Source organism: Anas platyrhynchos, chromosome 9 (assembly GCF_047663525.1).
Source record: "Anas platyrhynchos isolate ZD024472 breed Pekin duck chromosome 9, IASCAAS_PekinDuck_T2T, whole genome shotgun sequence".
Lineage (NCBI taxonomy): Eukaryota > Metazoa > Chordata > Aves > Anseriformes > Anatidae > Anas > Anas platyrhynchos.
Genome location: NC_092595.1, coordinates 25,355,515 through 25,372,231, shown reverse-complemented (window position 1 = coordinate 25,372,231; position 16,717 = coordinate 25,355,515). Strand labels below are relative to the sequence as shown.

Genomic DNA, 16,717 nt, shown 5'->3' with positions numbered 1-16,717 from the left:
CCACAGAGCTACTTAGGGTGAACTAATGTGTGCTTTACAGGTATTCAGCATTCTGTTTTTCAAATCCTAAACCTTCTCAGAAAGGGCCTGTTTTGGTATTTAGGTGATGCTGTGCATGATGTCACTTGGGGGCTTGTGTTAGTGTGCTCGTGGCAGTATCTTACGCAGCAGGGTAAGAAATGAAAGTGGTGGTCATGAATGAAGCCGGTATTATTTTCCAGATAAAAAGCAGAAGCTCTGCAGTTAAGTGAATTAAGATGTCTCTAAATTAGTTGCAGCCTAGCTACAGACATTCATCAGGATAAGTGAGATTTGGAAAATGAGAAGCTGTGCGATGCAGTTCTTAAAACCAGAAAATGAACCATGGGTGTTCTTCTGTCCATTGAGAAGGAGCAAACAGTCTCAGGCTGTTCCCTTTTTATTGTTCTCTGAACTGGAACTGTTTTATTCTGATTTTGTTCAGAACCTTCATTTCCTTAGTTGCTTTTCTAGCAGGTTTTGGCTGACCCTTAGGTACTTGGGTTGAGACCTCCTGGGGAGGGAAAGCTGCTGTGTTCCGCATGTGGGTGCAGCTGAAGGCTGCTTCTGTGCCTGTTAGAGTAACGCTGCAGGAAAGGAAGGTTGGGTGTGTGCTGCCTTTGGGCTGTTGCAGCACTTTAGTGTGAGCTCTGAGAGCAGAGGGAAGAGCCTGGGAGCTCCCCAAGGGTGTGGACGAGGATGAACGGCACTGACCTAGACGGCGCAGCGCTTGAGGTATCGAGAGCGAGGCTTCCTGTGCCCCTGAGGCACATGTGGGGCTTGGGGCTGGTGTCCCTGCAGTGCACTGCTGTGGGCCCCCGAAGGAGCGGTCTGTTTGTGGGCTGGCTGGGCCCTGTCACTCACTTTTGACACTGAGGTGGTGGTGCTGGCTGTTCTGGGGGGGGTGGCTGGTAGCCAGGTGGTCCAGGGATGGCATTTCCTAAGGGCTGCTACTGGGGCAGCTGCTTTGTGAGAAGTGCTCTTGGTTTTCCTGCTACTTGCTTCCTGCCAGGGAGGTGGCTTCTGCTTTTGCCTGGATGAAGTTGAACCAAGAAACATAACTCCTCTGGCAGGGGGAGGATATTTATATCTCCTGTGAGGCCAGAGCTATAAGTTACAATGGGAATCTTAGCCAAAACAGGACAAAGCTTGAACAGAGTGGTGAGGCTTTTCCTGGCATGTGTTCCCTTCCCTAACCCAGGCCCAGAATAGCCCCAGCAGTGCTGGAGCCCCAGCCAGGTCCTCTCGTTGCCTGCCCTCCCATGGGGATGTGTGTGGGTGCCTCACGTGGTCCCATGGCATTTGAAGGACCCTTATAATCATAGCATAATTTAGGTTGGGAAGGCTTAAAGGTCATTTGGACCACCAGGTTCCTTCAGGCCTTTAGGCTTTTCAGGAAATGTATGCAAAGATACGCAGTTCCTGCTGCTGGGACATGAGCCAGGCTACTGCCTGCAGTGCATCTTGCTCTGGATTTATGTCCTGAATGCAGGTTGCTGCATGTGGCCAGCACAGCACAAGGGATTCATGCAGCTACTATTTTTGTTGGTATATTGGTATAAACCAGAAAATTCAGTGATGGGTATTTGCTGTAACTTTTAAGTCTGTGGAATTTTATCTCCATTACAAAGAATTAGCATTCTTCCTTCTTTTGTATTACCAACGTACTTTTACTTTTCTCTGCTCAGTAAATATGTTTCAGTGGTTGCTGCCTATATTTATTTAAAAACTGCTACTAGAGCTAGTACCACACAGCAGTATGTAAAGCTCTTTATTAAACCAAAATGAAGGCGTAGACTTTGAATCACAGATCTTACATTGCTCAGTGTAACTGAGGCAGCTAGGAACCAAGACATTTTTTTCAATGGAGCAATTGCCTTTTGCCTGTTGCTACATTTTCTTCACCAGTTAGGAATTTCCCTGTATGTAAGAAGGTTGCTGAACAACAAATTGTGTTATATAATGGCAGAGAAAAACGAATTTTTGTTCCTTTGGTACTTCATTTTTTTTGTTTGTTTGTTTCACAATCTTTTTAAACTAGTTGGATGAAAAGGAAGGTATGACTGACAGTGTTCTGTTAATCTTGGTGGCTGAATCAAAAGCCGTAGGAGTTGATAAAAAGCAATAGAAGAAAAGATCATGCTATTGAAAAAAATATCTCTTTAGCATCTTGTTAGATGAAATGGGGATTGAGCTCTGTAAAATCTTTATTGCTTTGCTATCTGTAGAGCACATTTCAACATTTTCTGAATCATATTGCACAAAGGAATGTATGTATGGCTGTAAAATAACTCATGATTCTGTCCCTATTTGCCATTTATGAAAGGGTTCAGTTGTAATTCTTAATGTTTCACTGAAATTCAAGTACATGGAATGTACTCACAGTGTAAACTGATAAACTGATCTTTTGCTAGTTAAAATAACAATTTTTTAAATCATCTTGAATTTGCGTATTCCTAAAAGCCGGAAGTTTTATCACCATATTTTAATATGGATGTAAATTAAACGTGTCACACTAGATTATCAACAGCAAGAACAAGGTTTAAGTTACATACTTTGAATGTGTTCTTTCAGGTTTTTTTCCTTTTTAGATTAGATGCATAATATCAAATAACTTCATATTACTGTTTTTTAAAACGTTATTCATACGAGACTAGAATCAAAATACATGTAACAGTGTGATGTTTTTGTTAGTAAGGTATGCTAGTACAGAAGAAAAAGTATATTAAAAAAACACTTTTAAAATTAATTATTAAACGACGAGGATGTGTGTAAGCTGTCAAGTGAGCTGGGTGCCATGTCATCCCACAACCATTCATCCTCTTGGATACAGGATGCTTCTGGGAGTCAGAAGCATGAAAGGAACTCTTTTCAGTTTCAGTTTAACTCCCAGCGTTGGATGAGCATGTTTGCTGGACTGAAATAATTGGATGAACTGTAGCAGACAAAATATATTACTAGGTTTTACTGTATTTTTTTTTTTTTTTTTTTTAAACTCTGGAGACCCTGGAAGAGTAGAAAGAAAAAGACAAACTTTTTCTGCTGGCATTCTGCTGTGGATACCCATTTGCCTGTGCAAGCCTACCTCTTATTATGTGTGGAGACAAAAATAAATAAATAAATTATATGTGATACTTGGTAGTACTGCTTCAAAAGTGGAATTGCATCAGCTGAGTAGGTGGCAGGTGTCACAGCTGCTTCAGGTTTTACCTAAGCAGGTTTTGTAGTCCACATCAATAATGAAACCAGTTGCCCTGAAATTACTGTTCCGTTTGTTCATATGAGTTGGCCAGTGGTTTTGGATAGTTGCACAATGTAGTCCTGCAGTCCAGTGAAATAACTGTACAACCTGATGCTTTCCGCTGAGTTGAGGATGATTTCAGGATACACAAAGCATGAATGCAGCAGGCAAAGATAATTCAGATTAATTTGTGGTAGAGGCTTAACCTAGAAGGAAACTGAGATATTTAAAGTTATGTTAGCTTGTATTTATAATTCATCTGTCCCATATAATTTAGACATGCAAATATCTTTGATCACTAATTTAATACTGCATAATACCACGCAAAAGTAATTCATTCAAAAATAATAAACATACATTTTGTTTTGCAGAGCAGTTATAAGCAGATCCACGGCAATGGAAGGTGAGTAAAATATAAACCAAATGTCGTCTTTTGTCATATCAAAGATAATAGGGTTTCTTCAGGAATGTTCAAGCAATATTAGCTTAGGTATAAGTTTGCCTATCTTATGATAGATGTTTGAATGATTTAAATTTTAAAATGGAATAATTTACAAAGTATATAGCTTACATTTTAAAATCTTAATTTCTGAGATTAAGTAAAAAATAAATAAATTAACCATATTGACATGCAGGCTACTTCTTCTTACAAGCTGACCTTGTTACTTAATCCATAACTCTGAGCCAGCTGGTGACGAATTAGCATGTTACAGGCTAGAAGAACTTGGGAGAAAATGTTTTATGTAGTGAAGAATGGCTCATTAACCAGTCTGTTCTGTACAGGAGTGCAGCCTGTCAGTTTGCTGCTAGTTCTTTGCATTAGAGCCTTCTTGTGAATATAAATGAACAAGGCCCTTCTGATCCAGACAGCAAGTGAGCTGACCCTGCTTGTCTGGGCTTTAGGTGACTTCCAGAGATTCCTTCCAGGCTGAAATGGTTCTGTGATAGCATGACATCAAGTGTAATGCCTGTCTGTTTTTCTGCACTTTAAGGGCCAGAACTCTTTTAAGTCATACTCTGCTTTAATACACATATTTTGCATAAAATATAAGCTTATTATATAGTTTTTGCTATTCAGAAAATAGCTTAATTTTTATGTATCTACTTTGAAGAAGGCAGCAGCTTGGGGATCTTTCCCCCTATGTGTAGGAGGAAATGAGCAATACTCAAAATATGTGTTGCATTCTTCTAGCACATAACCCTGCATCAGCACCTGGATTTGCAAATGTTGGCTATGCACAGGGAAATCAGGTCCCCTATGGCAACCCGCAGTATGCACCTGGGAATTTCCAGGGTATGTCGCTTGGCTACAGATCTGCTATTTTGTTAGGACATGGGGAGCAGGAGGTTTCACCAGAGCAGCCATCTTTGATTTACTTTTCTAATATTAATTCTGTAGAGTTTTTGGTAACTTCTATTTTGCTGAAAGTCTTACTCTTTTCTTGGTGTTATTGTGTGCTGAGCAGTGCCAGTAGCAGAAGTTTAAAATGCTGGATGTTCTTCCTCACAGGTCACCAGTTGGAGTTTGTTAGGGAGGTGTCACTGGTGCAAAGCAACCAATGTATGACAGCTTCTTGCTATTGATGAGGTTTTTTTTAAATTGAAGTGTTAGTTTATTTTTCTTCAGAAATCCAGAACTGAATAATTGTTATCCTTTCACAGTTCTCCTGGTCATGTGGATCCCATTCCTTTTTCCTACCCTTTTGCTGTACTTTGCACGTACACTTTCATTTCCTTTCCACTTTTTCTCTTATGTTCTGTATTCAAAACACAGCACTTGTAAATAGTTTCTCATGTCCTGGCATCTAACTGTCTTCTGAAGAACCAAATCACAATGAGCAACATCTAACAAGCTCTCAGAGCGTATGGTATGGATAAAGTGCAAAATGTTTTGCTTAGGTTTCTGCGTTGTATATAAGTTAAATCTTGTGTGTCTTGTAGCAAGGAAATCTGAGTTCTGCAAGTTCGCTAGACTTCAGCAAGGAATGAGCATGTGCTACCTGTACTACAAAGGTCAGGGGATCATATTTTTGTTCCAAATAATTGCGCACATACACTTACACAATGGTAGTCTGTGTGTGCAAGGCCTGTGCTCAGACGTACGAGGGAGTGTTACATAAGCGTGGTTCCTCACCAGAGGTGAGTGTTCCTGCTGGCTACAAGCTTTAAGCCGCTGTTCATCACCTGACTTATGGCCACAGCATCATCTTCCACATGTAATAGCCCATGTTTTGTAGTGTAGTATGAAACATTGGCGCTAAAGGTAAATCTATGAGTCAGCATCTCAAATTAGTTGTCTTTGTACAGCTCTACAAAAGTATTTGTGGTGGTTCCTACTTGTATTTTACTCGGAAGCACACAGAAACAAAATTCCTCTGCATCTGATTGAAGGTCTACTGGGTAGGGAAAATTTACAGTTCCTGTTTCATAACTTCCAGTATCAGCAGCATCAGCTGACCCAGCTGCAGGGGCCCTGGGCCGCTCCGTGCTGCGGGCGCCATCTGCAGGGCTGGGCGCTTACATGACGGGCCTGCTGCAGGAGTGCGGCTTGGAAAGCGCTGCCTTGGCCCTGGTAGGCCCTGGGGCTTTTTCCTTTGGTGTGCACCTCCTGCATGAGGGAGTTGTGAGTTTTGGGTGAGAATCCCCTGAATTCAACAAGCGGGAATGTACAGGTTTTCGATCCCACTCATTTAGTTTTAAGCTGGAGGTGAATTTTGCAGAAAGGACATTTCTTACCATGTAAGTAGAAGGTGTATTCTAGGAAAACTGTCTTAAAATTCGTCTGGTATTCATAAGTTGTCAACTGAGCAAATACTTTTCCTGTATTGTAATGTATTGTGTCATCTTTACTTATAAATAAATAGGATTATTTCTTTTTTTTTTGTGTGAATAAAATTTCTACTATATACAAGAGTAACATATTTGTTTATTTAACTTGTTTTTGTCTGGAGGGATTAGAACATCCCCGTCCATCATGAGTTTCTTGGGTCTGAGGATCTTCATGCTTCAGAAAAGTAAACAAGTCTTTTTGAAGATCCATGGTGCAGCAAGACCAAAGTTTCCTAACTGTATTTCTCCTTATGCTTAGGTGGTGCCGGAGCAGGGCCTTATGGTTTCCAGGCACAGCCCATGGGAGGCCCACCTGGTCTGGGTGGTCCACCCATCCAGAACCATCCCACTGCTAAGGACGGGACAATCTGGATGCCCATCCCTCCTCCTCTTCCCAACTGCCCTCCCGGGCTGGAATACCTCACACAGGTACCTGCGGCCTTCCTCCTTCCCCAGGGAACAGGTGGTCACCTGAGAAGCAGCCTACATCTGTGGGAAAGCTAAAGAACACACCTGCCTTTGTTGCATCTGTCTTTTGGGCTGCTAAGTAAGGCCTTTTTTAATGTGAGTAATGCACTTTTGAATGTGGAGGTGCCTGTTACGGCCAGAGTACATTGTGGGGTACCTGTGCTCCTTCCAAGTGAGATGCTGAAGGGCAGGGGGCTTGGATGTATTATACGTCTTTCCTGTTTCTAAAGCTACTGTTCATGAGAAGTAATGTGATTTGGCAAGGTGTTTAGAACAGATACGTATAATGTGGGTACCGGTAGCACCTTAGAGGTGCTTTCTTTTCTGTGTGATGCTTTCTCAGACACTAGTCAAGCTTCACAAACTTAGAGAATGTTCATTAGCAAAATGAGAGTTGCTCCCATGTTGCAGGATAAACTCTTGTACCGTAAAAGCATGGTTTGTCTTATTACTGGTACTTAATACCAATATATTGCCAGTTTTGCAAATTGCTCTAAAGGGGGGAAAAAAGCTTCCTGAGTTTCATTCAGAGCTGAGCTTCTGCTCTAAAATCTCTGAATTTCATGCTAGTGACTCCTGCTTTTCTCTGTACAAATTCACAGAATCACAGAATCTCTAGGTTGGAAGAGACCTCAAGATCATCGAGTCCAACCTCTGACCTAACACTAACAGTCCCCACTAAACCATATCCCTAAGTTCTACATCTAAACGTCTTTTGAAGACTTCCAGGGATGGTGACTCAACCACCTCCCTGGGCAGCCTGTTCCAATGTCTAACAACCCTTTCAGTAAAGAAATTCTTCCTAACATCTAACCTAAAACTCCCCTGGCGCAACTTTAGCCCATTCCCCCTCGTCCTGTCACCAGGCACATGGGAGAACAGGCCAACCCCCATCTCGCTAGAGCCTCCTTTAATATACTTATACAGAGTGATAAGGTCACCCCTGAGCCTCCTTTTCTCTAGGCTGAACAAGCCCAGCTCCTTCAGCCGCTCCTCGTAGGACTTGCTCTCCAGGCCCCTCACCAGCTTCGTCGCCCTTCTCTGGACCCGCTCAAGCACCTCGATGTCCTTCTTGTAGCGAGGGGCCCAGAACTGAACACAGTACTCGAGGTGCGGCCTCACCAGAGCCAAGTACAGGGGGACGATCACCTCCCTAGCCCTGCTGGTCACAGTGTTTCTGATACAAGCCAGGATGCCGTTGGCCTTCTTGGCCACCTGAGCACACTGCTGGCTCATATTCAGCCGACTGTCCACCATCACTCCCAGGTCCTTCTCTGCCTGGCAGCTCTCCAGCCATTCCTCTCCCAGCCTGTAGCTCTTCTTGGGGTTATTGCGCCCCAGGTGCAGGACCCGGCACTTGGCCTTGTTAAACTTCATACAGTTGACCTCAGCCCATCGGTGCAGCCTATCCAGATCCTCCTGCAGAGCCTTCCTACCCTCAAGCAGATCGACACACGCACCTAGCTTGGTGTCATCTGCAAACTTACTGAGGGTGCACTCAATGCCCTCATCCAGATCATTGATGAAGATATTAAAGAGGACCGGCCCCAGCACCGAGCCCTGGGGGACGCCACTAGTGACTGGCCTCCAACTGGACTTGGCTCCATTTACCACAACTCTCTGGGCCCGGCTATCCAGCCAGTTTCTAACCCAACGAAGCGTGCGCCAGTCCAAGCCAAGAGCAGCCAGTTTCTTGAGGAGAATGCTGTGGGAAACGGTGTCAAAAGCCTTGCTGAAGTCAAGGTAGACCACATCCACAGCCTTTCCCTCGTCCACCCAGCGCGTCACTTTGTCGTAGAAGGAGATCAGGTTCGTCAAGCAGGATCTGCCTTCCATAAACCCATGCTGACTGGGCCTGATCGCCTGCTTGCCCTTCAAGTGCCGCATGATGACTCCCAAGAGGATCTGCTCCATGAGCTTCCCTGGTACTGAGGTCAAACTGACCGGCCTGTAGTTCCCCGGGTCTGCCCTCCGGCCCTTCTTGTAGATGGGTGTCACGTTTGCTAGCCGCCAGTCAGCTGGGACCTCCCCCAATAGCCAGGACTGCTGATAAATGATGGATAGGGGCTTGGCCAGCTCCTCTGCCAGTTCTCTCAGTACCCTTGGGTGGATCCCATCCGGCCCCATCGACTTGTGCACATCCAAGTGCCGTAGCAGGTCACCAACCAGTTCTTCGTGGATGGTGAGGGCCACATCCTGCTCCCCGTCCCCTTCCACCAGTTCTGGGTACTGGGTATCCAGAGAGCAACCGGTTTTACCACTAAAGACTGAGGCAAAGAAGGCATTGAGCACCTCCGCCTTTTCCTCATCTCTTGTAACTAAGTTTCCCCCCGCATCCAGTAAAGGATGGAGATTCTCCTTAGTCCTCCTTTTTGTGTTGATGTATTTATAAAAGCGTTTTTTGTTATCTTTAACGGCAGTAGCCAGCTTGAGCTCCAGATGAGCTTTGGCCTTCCTAATTTTGTCCCTGCACAGCCTCGCTACATCCTTATAGTCCTCCCTAGTGGCCTGCCCAATTTTCCAAAGATTATAAACCCTCTTTTTCCTCCTAAGCTCAAGCCACAATTCTCTGTTGAGCCAGGCTGGTCGTCTTCCCCGCTGGCTCATCTTTGGGCACATGGGGATAGACCGCTCCTGTGCCATTAGGATTTGCCTCTTGAATAGCACCCAGCCTTCCTGAACCCCTCTGCCCTTCAGAACCGCCTCCCATGGGACTCCACCAACCAGTGTCCTGAGCAGCCTAAAGTCAGCCCTCCGAAAGTCCAATACAGTGGTTTTACTGGTTCCCTTCCTGGCCCCGCCAAGAATAGAGAACTCCACCATTTCGTGGTCACTCTGCCCAAGACTGTTCCCGACAATCACATCCTCCACCAGTCCTTCTCTGTTTGTGAAGAGAAGGTCTAGCAGGGCACCACCCCTGGTAGGTTCACTAATCAGCTGCGTCAGGAAGCTATCTTCCACTTTCTCCAGAAACCTCCTAGACTGCTTCCTCTGGGCTGTGTTGTGCTTCCAGGATATGTCTGGGAAGTTGAAGTCCCCCACGAGTACAAGCGCTGACGATTTCGCAACTTCTGTCAGCTGCCTGTAGAACTCCTCATCCGTCTCCTCATCCTGGTTCGGCGGTCTATAGCAGACCCCGACCAGGACACTAGCCTTGTTGTCCCTGCCGATCCTAACCCAAAGGGACTCGATCTTGTCATTCCTAGCCTCGAGTTCTACAACATCGAAAGACTCTCTAATATAGAGAGCCACACCGCCACCCCTTCCATGCTGCCTGTCCCTTCTGAAGAGCCTATAGCCAGGCATCGCAGCACTCCAGTCATGAGACTGGTCCCACCACGTTTCCGTGATGGCAACCAAGTCGTAGCCTGCCCGCTGCACGATGGCTTCCAGCTCCTCCTGTTTGTTACCCATGCTGCGTGCATTGGTGTAGATGCACTTCAGCTGGGCCTTTACCTTATCCTCCGGCCTTGCCACTGCTCCCCCTGGTACAGCCCCAACAGTCCTCGCTCCAGCCCCATCCCCCTTCTTACCTAGTTTAAAGCCCTATCAATGAGCCCCGCCAGCTCCTGGCCCAGGATCCTTTTTCCCCTAAAGGATAGGGACCCGTCTACGGCCACCAGACCAGGTGCTGAGTAAACTGCCCCATGGTCGAAAAACCCAAGATTTCTGCGTAGGCACCAGCCCCGGAGCCACGTGTTTAACAGGTGGGCTTTCGTTGTCCTCTCCGTACCCCTCCCTGTCAACGTAGGGACGGACGAAAAAACTACTTGCACTCCTGCTCCGTCCACTAACCGTCCCAGTCCCCTAAAGTCTCTTTTGATAGCCTTCAGGCTTCTGTTGTCAATGTCATCAGTGCCCGCCTGGATTATCAGGAGCGGATAATAATCAGAGGGGCGCACCAGGTTGGGGAGCTTCCTGGCCACGTCCCTGACCCTGGCCCCAGGGAGGCAGCAGACTTCCCTACGGGTAGGGTCAGGCCGACAAATAGGGCCCTCTGTCCCCCTAAGGACAGAGTCTCCCACGACAATCACCCTTCTTTCTTTCTTGGTGGAGGCAGTTCTGATGCATGGAGTCGACCTCCTCGCCCTAGGCATCCTCCTGGGAACACTTTCTATCTCTTCCTCAGCTACCGGTCTCTCAATCTCCAGGGCCTCAAACCTGTTTTGTAAGGGCACCTGGGAAGGTGGGGCCGGAGGGGGAGGGCATCGCCTGCCACGTCGCACAGGGACCTGTCTCCACTCCTCCTCAGCTCCCAGATCCCCTCCCTCAGCCCGACGGCGACAGGGCAAGGGGTCCACCCCCGTTAGGGGTGTCTCACCCCGGTACCTCTCCTTGATGCCCTGCAGGGAGTTGCTCCAGAAGTCAATCTCCCGCTCACACTCCCTGATGGCCCTCAGCCTCTCCACCTCCTCCTTGAGCTCCGCCACCATGCGGACCAGGTCATCCACCTGCTCACACCTCACACACGCAGCGTCTCTGCCTCCCGTTGATGGCAGCAGCAGGCTCTGACACTCCCTGCATCCGTTGACCTGAACCGCTGCATTCCTTAACAGGCAGTCGGTCTGGGTGTGTACCGACCTCCTGCAGAGCGCTAACTGCGCTCCACACCACACATCCCAGATAACTTCCTGACGTAGTTATCTGGGATGTGTGGTGTTCAAGGATTTGTTAGCCTCTGTAGCAATGCTGAGATACACTACGTCCTGAAAGGATCACAGGCACGTTCATCCTGTGTGCTTGTAACCAGACCAGCTTGGGTACAGCACCATCTTCTGTGATGCTCTGAAACACTGTTCTCCTCTACTGACAGAGGACAGGACAGGGAGGACGTGAGCCATGTCCACAGCTTTGCTAGTAGACAATCAGTCTCTAGGCAATGTATTGCTCCATAAATCTGCATTCTGAAAAAAAAACAACAATGCTTCTTAAAACTAGATTTCTCATATTAACTGTTTATTTTGTTTCATTTTTCAACCATGAACAGATTGACCAGATATTAATTCATCAGCAAACCGAACTTCTTGAGGGTAAGTGAAAAGTGTTTATCACAGAGAAAATATTTAAATCTAAGAGTCCCCAAAACTCTAAAGTATAGACTTTCTTTGATGCTACTTGTTTAAAATAGATCCTTTCATGGATTGCTCCCTCTCTCTTTCCTGCCTCTTATCTGTCTTAATTCCCACAGAACTTGTGGAGGAGAGGAGGGAAGAAGAAAACAGGAGGGTAGAAAAAGATTTTAAACTGGTTCTGTAGCTTAAAAGATACACAGCAATGCTGTGTATCTGCTGAGTAATCTTTGTAACCAGTTGTAGCTGAAATCACTAATCTCCCATGCTATTCATTCATGGTTGCAGCTTTCCTCTCTTTACTACTTAAAGATCTTTTTATGTCTCCTCTTGCCCCATCTAAGTCATTTGGCTGGCATGCTGCTCCAATTCCATTTCCAGGCAGTCTTGCTCTTCTAGTTTATTGAACTACTTTCCTTCTGCTCCTGTCATTCTGTTCACTTTAAGAATATCAAAGTTGTGTTATCAGTGTATTTCAAACAGAATAAATGAAATGGACCTTCCATCTTAGCGGACACCTAATGCTGCTGCTTTTGCTTTCCATAATATTTCAAGGGAACTTCTATTTGTTGGAGAAATTAATCAAAATTTCAGCCCTAGTTCTTGCTATTTTCTATTTGTGCTGCTTTAAATCTTGACTGTGAGGCCTTTTCGTGGCTTTCTCATTCTGAACATATTCATGCCCTCTGGATCCCTGTTCTTGCTTCACCACTAAACTTAAAATTGTTCCTAATTTTCACACCTTCAGCTCTTCCCTAGGAACCTTCCATGCTGCGTGACTTAGAGTGGCAGTGCTCGCTCTGGCAGTGGGTGCCCATGTCTGGTGGGAGGAGAGCTGATAGACATTTCTGTGTTCTTTCTATGTTGCCGTGTTCATGATGGCTTGTCCTCACTGAACTTCTCTGTGGGGCTGGCCTGCTTGAGGGCCCTTTGCCAGTAGCTGCCTCTGACAGACTCCAAATGAGACCTTCCCAAACAGTAGTGTAGAAGTAGCATGGTGGCTTTTCTTACTGTTTTTCACACAGACACACCTAACAAAACAGTTAATTCCTTACTATTTTTCAGTTTTACTGGGATTTGAATCAAACAACAAATATGAAATCAAGAATACGTTGGGGCAAAGGATATACTTTGCGGTAGAGGACACTGACTGCTGTACAAGGAACTTCTGTGGGCCATCACGACCTTTCACCATACGGGTTATGGACAATCTGGGTCGTGAGGTGATAACACTGCAGAGACCCCTGAGGTGTTCGCCAGGTTGTTTCCCCTGCTGCCTACAGGAGGTGAATTGTTCCCTCAGTATATGGGATGATTTTGTTTTTCATGTTAATAATTATGGGATGTTGCAACTTCTGAGGCTTCAAATCTGAGTTTACTCAGAGCTTTTACTGATGAGTTTGTAGTAGCTGCTTTCTGCGAGGTATTCACTGAATGCTTTCAGGATGTCCAGAGTATTTTCTTTACTAGACTTAAATCATTCCACTGCAGACATATAGCTTGTATGTTCTATAGCCTTAGGAGTATGCTTCTGCTTTCAGTGAGGGCAGAAGTTGCATTTGGATTTGCGGTTCTGTAGTTTTCATAAAACAATGCAGCTTCATTAGAATTTTTCACTGGATTGTTGTGGAAAAATAAACTGTGCTTGGTCTGTGGGTTAGTGTGGGTTTTTGTCTAACAAACATATCAAAGCATGAACTGCTTCACATGGGGGGATTTCTTTCTCCTGTGAAGTTAGAAATTCAAGCACCTCCAGGAACACCAGTTGGTTATGTTGTCCAGAACTGGCATCCCTGCCTACCCAAGTTCACTATTCAAGATGAGAGAAGAATGGATGTACTGAAAATTAGTGGCCCGTGTGTTGTCTGCAGCTGTTGTAAGGATGTTAATTTTGAGGTATGCAATGCAAAAATTGTTTGTGTATATCTTCTTTCAGATAATTTGACAATAGTTTGTTGCTTCACTTACTATCAGTCAGCTGTACTGTAGTATGTATTAAGTAAGGAGAACATAATATTTTAATGCTAATACAATAAATTCACTTCTCTAGATCATTCTAAGTAAGCCAGCTAAATTTCCAGAAATGGCATCTTATGGCAAATCATCAGTGATCTGTGATTGCACACAAGGAATCAGATGGATTTGTAATGGATATATTTAATGCAAAATCTTTTGAATCCATTATGTTAGTTCCTAGCAACAAAAAAAGTTATTTTCTGTATCAGCTGTTTATTAAAATGACCTTCTGCAACCACTCATTCAATCATGTAATAATAATTCAGTAACAAGTAAATGGACATTATTTATAGCTGAAACTTTAACTAGAATGAGTGAAGAATTACAACTTTCATTTAAAAATAAGGTATTGATGCATCAGTATTTTCATACAGATTAACTAGTAGACACTAGTCTACTGCATTGTTTAAAGTGATGTTGTGGATCACTGCTAAACCAAATCTAGTATGATTTTATTTTGTGGATTAGTCTTTCACGCTATTCAGAACACAGGGTACAATTTCAGGAAAAGTGTTAACCTCTGCTTTGGAACAGGAGAATGTAATTTGTTTGATTTTTCACTTGAGCCATTCCTGAGGTATGGGAGGAGAAACTAATTCACTCTCTTGGCTAAAAGACAACATTCCCAATGGAATGTGTGCATGCTTGCATGCAGTAGCTGTCCTCCAGTACTGTTAAAACATTGAACATTGCAGTCAGATTTAGAATTAGATATCTTAATTCAGACTGACTTTCTGATAGTCAGGGTTGTTTTTCTATACAAATGGCTGCATTCAGTGACTGCGTTAATTTAAATAACACAATTTAAAGCTTTCTGTTAGATCTATAATGAAAATAATTTGGGAATATTGTAAATGATGGAATTGTTGCTGTTTTTTTTTTTGTTTATTAAACCAGGTGAAGACTTTGGATGAGATTTCTACCATTGGGAAGATTTCTAAGCAGTGGATTGGATTTTTGAAAGAAGCATTTACAGACGCAGATAACTTTGGAGTTGCATTCCCAGTGGACCTTGATGTAAAAATTAAAGCAGTCATGATTGGTGCTTGCTTTCTTATTGTAAGTCTGTAGTTCACTAATCCTCGAATATGAACTGACTTCTTCGTCTGAGCATTCAAACTGTGCTTGGTAGAGTTTGACTCTGAGCTTTTCAAAGTGAGTGAGGGTTTGTTGTGGACTTCCTGTGCGTAAAGCTAACCCTGGAGGAAGTGCAACAAAGAAGCATTTCAGATAATCTTATTTTAGACTACATGAAGTGCTAACTGTATTTAAGAACGGCTTCATGTGTTAGGATTGAGAAATCCTATAAAAGGAAGACTACTTTACAGACTCTTTAGAGGTGAGCATGTTTATGTGGATGGTGAGACCAGAAAAGTGCAGATCAGCAATAGCCAAGAGACTCAACCAAAGCCAGAACAGTTCACTTCAAAAGTGCACTGTTTCCATGTTGGCAGGGCTCAAGAGGGAGAAGAAAGGTACATACACAGCATCTGCGTTTGGAAAATTCTCACCAGTTTTTACAGCCCAGCTCATGAACCAGGTTTTCTTTAGCTGTGTGTGTTCAGGTGCTATGATGTACGTGAAGAGTAGTGAGTACGAATGAGGACTCCAGGCACAGAAGATGTGCTTTTCCCCTTCCTCTCCTGTAAACTAAAGATAATGGCAATTATGATAGATTCCAGCTTGAGGTGAAATTGAAGAGACTGAGTCAGGCTGAAGGAAGACAGGATGGAAATCCTAAGGAAGTATAATTTACGTTAGTGATAATTTTAGTTTCCATCTAGTTTCCATCTGCATAGTTTCTGAATAGTTTCCATCTGCAGCTTTCACCACTTCTTTCTCTCTCTGTGGATATCATTTTACCTCTACATGACACCCAGGGATAGGGGCTGGAGAGGGGTACCCCCAGCTGCTTCTCATCATCCGAAGTTTCTGAGGGGAAGGCGCTTTGAATATCTTGCAAAATAACCACAAACTAAGAACCAGATTTTAAAAATGCTGATTTTGTTTGCTTTTTGTTTTCTTAGGATTTCATGTATTTTGAGCATTATTGGTGATAACCTGCAGCAAACAGGAGTGTGGAAGTGAAACCCAGAACTTTTTATTTAGAATGAAGGAAATAAACCACCCAGCTTTCCAGTGGGTTGCAGAGCTCCCGTGAGAGTATGAAAAATATATATCTTGTGCTTGTAATTATATTTCTATAAACTCTATAAAGAGCTTTATTTTCTAGATTCTGTTTTTGTAATCTAATCATATTATTTGTAGTATTAAAATAAGCACCCTTTGCCTGTACAGATAAATACTGTAGTGTATAACAATGTATAGTAACCTTTTTCCAAGAAATTTGGAATTGTTTATTAAAAATTTTTATTGTAATTCCTAAAAAAAACCAAAACAAAACAAAAAAAAAAACCTACTTTTTTTGTTCTATATTAATATAAGCATTCAGCCTAATAAAGAGGTCCTGACATAAGGAGTGTGAGAAACACTCCGTAGCCAATAACTTAGGCTCAGGCGAGGATCTCAGTGAAGTAGTAATTTATTCGCGATTGCAATGGCGGGCACCCCACAAGCAGGAGAGAGCGCATCTACTAGTTCCAAAACACAGTTTATATACCTTTTGATGGCAGGACCCTCCCCTGTTTCCCCACTGAGTGGGTAATCCAGGTTCATGATCTATCTGATGCTTCACAAACAATGCATGGCCTTCAGTTGCCGGCCTGTTAAATTTCAATTTTCTTTTGACATTTTTACTGCTTGAAGTGCTAATGTTTCTTCACTTATCTGACTTGACTTGACACCGTGATTTTCACCTAATTGTCCTAAGGAGTCTGGTTGTCTGCATTTTACAAGGTTGCCTGCTTTCTTATCACTGTAAGCATATCTCAGTACCACATTCCCTCCTTCTAAACAATGTAACTCTGCAAAAACAACATTTCTATTCCCACACACACATATATAGTATGGTAGGCCTTTGGGTCCCAAACTCCAGGTGTTCTTACATGAGGGACCACCAGCAGCTCTCCTTCATCACTGATGGGCTATTAACAGATTAAAGTCTGTGTGGCTCCAC

The 16,717-nt window shown here is 43.9% G+C and overlaps 1 protein-coding gene across 1 annotated transcript in view; it reads left to right on the top strand.

Moving 5' to 3' along the window:
- Positions 1–15,875, top strand: part of LOC113845139 (phospholipid scramblase 2-like) — a 38,809-nt gene extending 22,934 nt beyond the window's left edge. Inside the window, 9 exon segments of the mRNA XM_027468269.3 lie at positions 3,631–3,662; positions 4,452–4,553; positions 6,348–6,517; positions 11,544–11,586; positions 12,691–12,911; positions 13,360–13,521; positions 14,539–14,700; positions 15,669–15,689; positions 15,691–15,875. Coding sequence (XP_027324070.1) covers positions 3,631–3,662; positions 4,452–4,553; positions 6,348–6,517; positions 11,544–11,586; positions 12,691–12,911; positions 13,360–13,521; positions 14,539–14,700; positions 15,669–15,689; positions 15,691–15,729 — 952 coding nt within the window. The 3' untranslated portion in view covers positions 15,730–15,875.
- Positions 15,876–16,717: the final 842 nt, after the last annotated feature.